Source organism: Pelophylax lessonae, assembly GCF_965119305.1.
Source record: "Pelophylax lessonae genome assembly, chromosome: 1".
Taxonomy (NCBI): Eukaryota; Metazoa; Chordata; class Amphibia; order Anura; family Ranidae; genus Pelophylax; species Pelophylax lessonae.
Window position 1 is genome coordinate 196,071,379 of NC_138768.1, and position 8,756 is coordinate 196,080,134.

Consider the following 8,756-nt stretch of genomic DNA (forward strand, 5'->3'; position numbering starts at 1 on the left):
ATCTTCCTAGCGCTACCCCGAGTGTGGCTCGGGGTTACCGCTTTTGGCTCTAAAATCTAACCCCGAGTCACACTCGGGAATACCGCTAGGAAGGTTAAAAGGCAAAACAATAAAATAAAAGAAAAAGAAAACCATGGACTCACATGAGTCAAACGCCAATAAATGTGCAAGATGCTAGTAATAAAGTGCAATGAACAAGGGCCATATAGTGCAAAAACGTGTAAATAATCGCAAACCACTTACTGCAGATGCCGCCAAACTATAAATAGGATGGTGGCTGGACCTCAGGCATATATCTTCGCTCAATGGCCATTTTACGCCATGTGCATCATCAGGAGCTCCTTCATGGTTTTATTTTTGGTTTTATTTTATTGTTTTGCCTTTTAATAAATTACTACACTATGGGAAATGACTCCCTTCTCATGCCTTATGGTTAATCCTGCTTGACTGATTTGAATACTCTTTGATGGCTTCCTCCTGAATGTGTGAGAGGTTACCATTGGTTTTGTTGGTTCAGAGATTTCCAGAGAGGCAACATATTCCTATTGCAACACGTGATTGCTGTCCTATAATTTAGACAGCATATATTTTCGGTGAGTTCGCATTTTTACCATTTGGTGAAGGAAAGACAACATGGGTGATATCTGAGATTGCATCATGAACTGGGAATTATAGCTTTTTCTCTTTCACTTGGACTTTTTCACTTATATTTGATTCATTGGACATTGATTGCGATTTGTGATGTCACTTATGTTTTTATCTGATTGATTTATATAGCGCTGCAACCTTTTATATCTTGATTACTTGTGTTGGTATATTTGCAGTTTTGCTACTGACTTTTTATTATATGTGGGCACTGACTTTTTCACTTTATTTTTGATACTCGCCTGTTATTGATTGGATCATTGGACTACAACTTGAATGTGATTGGTATATGCATCTGCCATATGGAAGCAATGAACACCTGTATGGGGCAATGGCTTCTTATTTTGGTGCTGAAGCGTGAAGCGCAGGGGCTAGAAGAGGGAAAGCAGCGAATATTTCATACTGCTTGGTTTGTATAGGTTGTATTAGAAGTTCTTTTCTCTATACTGCTGTGAGCGCCGATCAGCCATAAATGTATGATCAATGACAGCTTAAAGGATAAGTTCACCTTTCATAACATGTTACATGTTACACCCATATTCAGGGTATAACGTGTTACTGTTGCAGCTGCCCCCACAATCTTCTCCCTGTGCCTGCTTTTACAATTTGCCGTGTCATTTATTCAGAGTTCTGTGAAGGAGAAATTACAACAGCGCTCTAGGTAGTTTGAGGCATCCTGTCAGTGTGTACTTGACTGCTCGTACGAGGTGCACACAGAATCTGCAAGAGCCCTGCATTGCGCCTGCAATCTGCTGATCATAGCTGCAATGCTTTCCAGGCTTCCAATAAAAAATAAAAAAATAAAAACATTTTACCTGCAAAAGATGTGCTCTTTTTTTATTTATTTTTTTTTTTTAAAGGTGAACTTCTCTTTTAAGTAAATAACCTTGATTATCTTGTTACAATGGCATCTAAAAGTCAGTGGGATTTATTAGGCAGCAAGTAAATGTGTTGTCCCTAACGTTGATATGTTGAAAGCAGAAATAAATGGGCATTGCAGTTTGTTGTGTATGAGGCTGCCACCAGGATGCACTATGGTAAAAAGACAAGCTGGTGTAGGCTTTGTGTGATGCTTTGGGCAGTGTACTGCTAGGAAACCTTGGGTTCTGTCATTCATATGGATGTTTCTTGACATGGACCACCTACTTAAACTTTGTTGCTGACCAAGTATCCCCACTTCATGGAAACTGTATTCCTTGATGGCAGTGGCCACTTTCAGCAGGATTTTGTGCCCTGCCACACTGCAAACATGATTCAACAATGGTTTGAGGAACACAACAACTAGCTTGATGTATTGACTTGGCTCCAATCTCACCAATCCGTGGAAGCCCCACCTTACAACTTACAGGATTTCAAGAATGGATCATGGCTGATTTGTCATCAAAACAGACTGTTTTGACAGGCAAAAAGTGGGCCTTACGCAATACTAGGGGGCTGGGCCTAAAGTTATAGCTAATAAGCATATATCAAAGAATTAATTAAAAATATTATTTTTCAATTTTTATAATAACTAAAAATTTACCTCCTGCTTTTCATCTATTTATTAGCATTCAAAGACCTAAAGTGATACTAAAATACAGTTTTTGAGTTATAAATAAAGTGAAATCTCTCATGCTAATATATTATACGTGAAATAACAAAACGTTAGATTTGAAAAATCATACGTGAAAATACCATATTGTAAGCTGTACTTGCTTCTAATTAAATTAAAATTATATCAAAATAGTGAACACACCACTTAAAAGAAGAACACCAAGCAGCGCAAACCTTATATAAATAAATATGTGTCTCAAAAAAGAAAAAATGTTTAAATGTATATCTCATGGAAGTCCAAAAAATGATAAATAGAAGTGCTTAATATAGTTTATCCAATGCCATGGATCCTGTTAATAAAGGATGATTTTATCACCATGAATTCCACCACCAGTGTGACATTCAACACCACTCCCCCCCCCCCCCCCCCTGTGATAAAGTCGGAAGTGATGAAACGCATCGTGGCGTGGCTACACGGCAAACCGGAGTGTCAGTCAGAGGAGCAGAGGACAGCTCTCAGGAGAATCTAAACCAGCGTGGAGGTGGTGAGGACTCGGGTAGCAGTCTGACCCTCCTGTTATAGATGTTGTAGTGATGTTACCTTGTATTCCATGTGAATGCATTGTAAAGAGATCTTTTGAATAATCACAGTATATGAGACAGTATTACACTAGTGGAGCTTTCTCTTTTCCTACTTGTCCTATTTGGAGCCATTTATAGAGGAAAAAGACAAGGGAGTTTCACCTATCTAGAGGAATTTTTCACCGTTTATTCTTACAGTGCGATTGTCCACACCATGTAAATGGAGAAAAAATATTTTTGGTGAGTGTCCATCTGATTGCAGTGGTGTTGGATGTCACCCCTGGTGGTGGAATTTATGGTGATAAAATCATCCTTTATTAACAGGATCCATGGCATTGGATGATAAACTATATTAAGCGATTCTTTTTTTGGACTTCCATGAGATATACATTTATTTAAACATTTTTTTCTTTTTTGAGATACATATTTATTTAAATGTATTCTATTTATTTATTTATATAGTATTTGTGCTGCTTGGTGTTCTTCTTTTAAGTGATGTGTTCACTATATTGATATGTGTAAGTGTAACTACTGGAATATTGTACTGATTTCCTCTACTGTTACTGAAGTGCATTATTACTGCCATTTTTCATAAATACCCAGATTTTCCCCTGTGAATCAGTTCAAAATACATAAGGATAAAAGGTTAGCTTTTCTGTCAAGTGCCTTATTCAATGAACTGTAAAGTAAAAGTTAAGGCAAACAGCTAAATGCACACTTTAAAAACTCGTATTAATTAAACTGCATCATGCCTGTCAAAAAATGTGTACTTCTGTTAAGGCAGTTTGCAGAACCTGAAAGACTAGGATTCTAAAAGACCCAGGGCACACTCAGAAGAGGAACTGTAGGAGTGCCTAAATCACTTGAAACAATGGGAGTGGCTTACGGTGATAATAATAAAGGTAATTAAAAAAAAAACAAACAAACAAGCAATGATTTTGCACAGAGCAGCCCTGATCCTCCTCTTCTCAGGTCCCCTGCTGGCACTCCTGGCTCCTCCTCTTCTCCGAGTGCCCCCATAGCAACCTGCTTGCTATAGGGGCACTTGTGCATACTTGCTCCCGAGTCCCACTCTGTGTCCAAAAGACACACAGAACGGGGCTCAGCCCTACCCCTGCTCCCTCCTCACTGGCTGTGATTGACAGCATTATTAAAGGCTTATTAAAGGCTTGCCTATAGGTACAAGTTATAAGAGAGGGTTTACAACCTCTTTATCTGCTTACTGTGCTGCCCCTCCATCTTCCAGTCTAAATGTTGAAGGGCAGGAGAATACAGAGTTAGACTGGGGTACTATTTAGTATACAGCTTATTATTTTTAAAGAAAAACTGTGCTTTGTCCATGTAAATGTTTAAAGGTTGGGAATGTAGGGAAATACCTGAACTTGTGAGCTTGATGTGACTATGTATGTTTGTGACTATGCATGTGACTCACTCCCTGTTCTCTCACATGACATTGTTAGTGTGAGCAATTGGCTGCTTGGGCACCAGCATCATTACATGAGGGGGGAGATCAAGTCTATAACCCTTTGCAAACTCAGACTAGGAAGAGTTTACACAGGGCTTCTTCTCCCTACTCCCAGCAGTAAAGGGAAGTTAAAGTGTTACTAAACCCACAACCGTAAAATCAGTCTGTATATGCAGTAAAGCATGCTTGTTATACTCACTGTGGAACCTAAGGGGTTAATCCTGTTCATTGTGTAAAAAGGCTGTTTGATTCTGTCTTCTCTGTTTCTCTCCTTCTTCCACTTTCCCCAAATCATCTCCTGATAGAACAGAGGCTAGAGGACAAGCTGCACATGCTCACGTTGGTGTGTATTGCTAGGGAGTTTTTTTTTTTTTTCCTTGGGAGGGTGCATGTGATCAGCACAGGGCCAATCAGCACTGTCCAGATAAAGGGTCAGGGGTCCTGCATCCTAATTGGACAGTCAAAGCAGAATGAAAACTCCTCCTACAAGCTTTAACCAGACACTGATCGAAGTCACAAGACCGCTGTAATTGCTGATGAGAAAAGATATTTAGCAGTTTATATTTGCTAAAACTATTGCATTTCCATGTTCTGTGTACTGTGGGGGACCAGATATAGTGAATGCAGGGTCCTGGGTTTAGTAACACTTTAATGGTAAAAATAGGAAGGTAAGATTAAGAAGATAAGAATACAATGTTGCTGGGGCTCCCTTTAAAGTTAACCTGTTTCTTTACCTAGCATAGGCAAAACACAGAATGACTATGGATTATTAACTGGTCTTTATATCTGCTTTCACTTTTTCTCAGAAATTATCGACCATTCTTTATACAGCTGTAGCAATTTAAAAGTGTAATTTGTATCTCTCCATTTCTCTCTGTTACTGTACTCTGTTTGAATACAAGTATTGTATAAATATACTTACAGTGATCATTCCTAAAGGTTGCCTGACACTTTGTTCTATTACCATATCAAGGTTGCCATGCTCACTGGTTTCCACGTCATTGTTTTTCAATCATGGAATTACACCAGTATAAACACTTGAACGTACCTAAATTGTGAATAATATAGTCCATGTTGTTTACAAAATGTGATAGGGATTTTAAATTGTGAGGCATAGTATTAAAATCCTATGGAGCATGTATGGATTCCTCCTATCCTTCACCCTCTGACAGTCAATTAAATGATGGTACAAGTCTTTAGACTCTGGGTGGAAATTGTATAGAGAGATTCTTAAAATATTCTGAAACTGAATAGCATCCTAGCAAGTCTTTCATCTAAGCTAACAACATCTGAGCTCTGTTATGCTCAATTAAGTAACACCATAATTTGTTTTTAACAACCATTTAAAAGAAACTATTTGGCTTGTACGCAAACATTGATCCTTCTTCTCCCTTTCATGCCACTGTTAACACTCAGTAAGCGGTAAATTCATGCCGCTCTTATTGCTGGGTATTCAGTTTAAGTACAGAGTGTGGAGTTTCATAAATGTCTTTTCCTATTACCCGGTTTAGGTAACTGCTGTCTGTGGCTGAAAATGAGCATTGAAGAATGATGGAAGCTCCAGAGTACCTCGATTTAGATGAGATCGACTTCAGTGATGACATATCTGTAAGTAAATAAAATAGGATTCTCAAAATGATTAGGTCTGATTGCTCTTTGTAACCAATAAAGTTTATATTTTTATGTGCTGAAAAATGACACCTGCAGACTGCACATTTCTAAGTGCAGTGATTATAAATAACCACTGAGAAAATATCTTCTAAAATAATGTAGTGTAATGTGCATATTTACTTACATGTGAATATTATGTGGCCTTATTCAGCCAGCAGGCAGCGCACCTTTCATTGCTCTCTCCATCTACTACATGTTGAAATGTTGTTTCCAGGGGTCAGTAGAGCAAGGTGAAATGTACAGTGCCTTGCAAAAGTATTCGGCCCCCTTAAACTTTGCGACCTTTTGCCACATTTCAGGCTTCAAACATAAAGATATAAAACTGTAATTTTTTGTGAAGAATCAACAAGTGGGACACAATCATGAAATTGAACGACATTTATTGGATAATTCAAACTTTTTTAACAAATAAAAAAACTGAAAAATTGGGCGTGCAAAATTATTCAGGCCCCTTAAGTTAATACTTTGTAGCGCCACCTTTTGCTGCGATTACAGCTGTAAGTCGCTTGGTGTATGTCTCTCTCAGTTTTGCACATCGAGAGACTGAAACTTTTGCCCATTCCTCCTTGCAAAACAGCTCGAGGTCAGTGAGGTTGGATGGAGAGCGTTTGTGAACAGCAGTTTTCAGTTCTTTCCACAGATTCTCGATTGGATTCAGGTCTGGACTTTGACTTGGCCATTCTAACACCTAGATATGTTTATTTGTGAGCCATTCCATTGTAGATTTTGCTTTATGTTTTGGATCATTTTCTTGTTGGAAGACAAATCTCCGTCCCAGTCTCAGGTCTTTTGCAGACTCCATCAGGTTTTCTTCCAGAATGGTCCTGTATTTGGCTCCATCCATTTTCCCATCAATTTTAACCATCTTCCCTGTCCCTGCTGAAGAAAAGCAGGCCCAAACCATGATGCTGCCACCACCATGTTTGACAGTGGGGATGGTGTGTTCAGGGTGATGAGCTGTGTTGCTTTTACGCCAAACATAACGTTTTGCATTGTTGCCAAAAAGTTCGATTTTGGTTTCATCTGACCAGAGCACCTTCTTCCACATGTTTGGTGTGTCTGCCAGGTGGCTTGTGGCAAACTTTAAATGACACTTTTTATGGATATCTTTAAGAAATGGCTTTCTTCTTGCCACTCTTCCATAAAGGCCAGATTTGTGCAGTATAAGACTGATTGTTGTCCTATGGACAGAGTCTCCCACCTCAGCTGTAGATCTCTGCAGTTCATCCAGAGTGATCATGGGCCTCTTGGCTGCATCTCTGATCAGTCTTCTTCTTGTATGAGCTGAAATTTTAGAGGGACGGCCAGGTCTTCGTAGATTTGCAGTGGTCTGATACTTCCATTTCAATATTATCGCTTGCACAGTGCTCCTTGGGATGTTTAAAGCTTGGGAAATCTTTTTGTATCCAAATCCAGCTTTAAACTTCTCCACAACAGTATCTCAGACCTGCCTGGTGTGTTCCTTGTTCTTCATGATGCTCTCTGCGCTTTAAACGGACCTCTGAGACTATCACAGTGCAGGTGCATTTATATGGAGACTTGATTACACACAGGTGGATTCTATTTATCATCATTAGTCATTTAGGTCAACATTGGATCATTCAGAGATCCTCACTGAACTTCTGGAGAGAGTTTGCTGCACTGAAAGTAAAGGGGCTGAATAATTTTGCACGCCCAATTTTTCAGTTTTTTATTTGTTAACAAAGTTTGAAATATCCAATAAATGTCGTTCCACTTCATGATTGTGTCCCACTTGTTGTTGATTCTTCAAAAAAAATTACAGTTTTATATCTTTATGTTTGAGTCAGAGCAATGATGGATCCCTTATTAGATCATGTTCAGTGAAAGACAACTGTGCATAAAAAGCAGCTACTTCTGCTTTGTTATGTATTTAGCTAACCCAGAGTACTCTGGGAATCTGTAATCACATTTTTAAAGCTTACTTGTAAAACAAAGATTGTATACATATATAGTAAAAACAAATTATATAAAACAAAATACTAAAACAAAACTGACAAGTACAGTTTCCCTTTTATGGACCTAACTGTAGCAAAAACTATTTCTACAGAGTACTATATGTGGTCATAGTTCTTTATCTTCCTCAATAATAATACTGCAGTTTGATGTATCCATTCTAAATGCATTGCCTAAATTGTACTGTTTTTAATTTCTTACACTAGAATTTGGAATCAGTCTAAATGATTTTCTTCTGTTTTTGTTCATTGTATGTGCCTCAGATTTCTCAATGTAACCCATCAAATGTAATGAGATGGGTAAAAGATGGCTTCAGCTCCTGTTCCCCAGCTGTAGAGAACTCCTCAGATGTGTTAGTCCTCTATGATTAAGCCCCAAGAAGGGCGAAACTCGCCTTCTTTACAGGTGGAGAACTGGAGCTGAAGCCATCGTTTACCCATCTTATTACATTTATGCAACAGGGAGTCAGTGTTTGTGTGCAGACAGCCACCATTGTGTTGAAGCCTACTGGAGCCTGACAAGCCGATTCTGTCTGTCTTGCACCAGTATGTTCACATGCTGGTCCGACTGACACAGGTTTGGAGGGGCATTCGAGAAATACTATTTTCATTGTTTTGGAATCATTGTCTTCTTGTTACAATACCCTTGTTAGTCCCTGTGTAGATAGTGTCAGGAGAAGTATCACTCCCTCTGGCATACTTACACTTCTCTTTCTGATTGCTATTTATTTAAGGGACTAAAGCTGGCCGTACAGTTTTCTTGTTTATTTTCCTTTAGATTTACCTTCACCTATGTAGTGCAAGGGCCTGCCTGACTGCATACAAATTGAAAGTGTTGAGGTTTGATTTTGTATTATATGTTTGGTAAATCTATAGAAAAACTGTAT

General features: G+C 38.6%; 1 protein-coding gene across 2 annotated transcripts in view; it reads left to right on the forward strand.

Moving 5' to 3' along the window:
• The first annotated feature begins 5,729 nt into the window (after window positions 1-5,729).
• Window positions 5,730-8,756, forward strand: part of SNCAIP (synuclein alpha interacting protein) — a 150,259-nt gene continuing 147,232 nt past the window's right edge. For both annotated transcript variants that reach the window (XM_082243869.1, XM_082243870.1), the window contains exon 1: window positions 5,730-5,833. In XM_082243869.1, coding sequence (XP_082099995.1) covers window positions 5,774-5,833 — 60 coding nt within the window. In that variant the 5' untranslated portion in view covers window positions 5,730-5,773. The remainder of the gene's footprint in view (window positions 5,834-8,756) is intronic.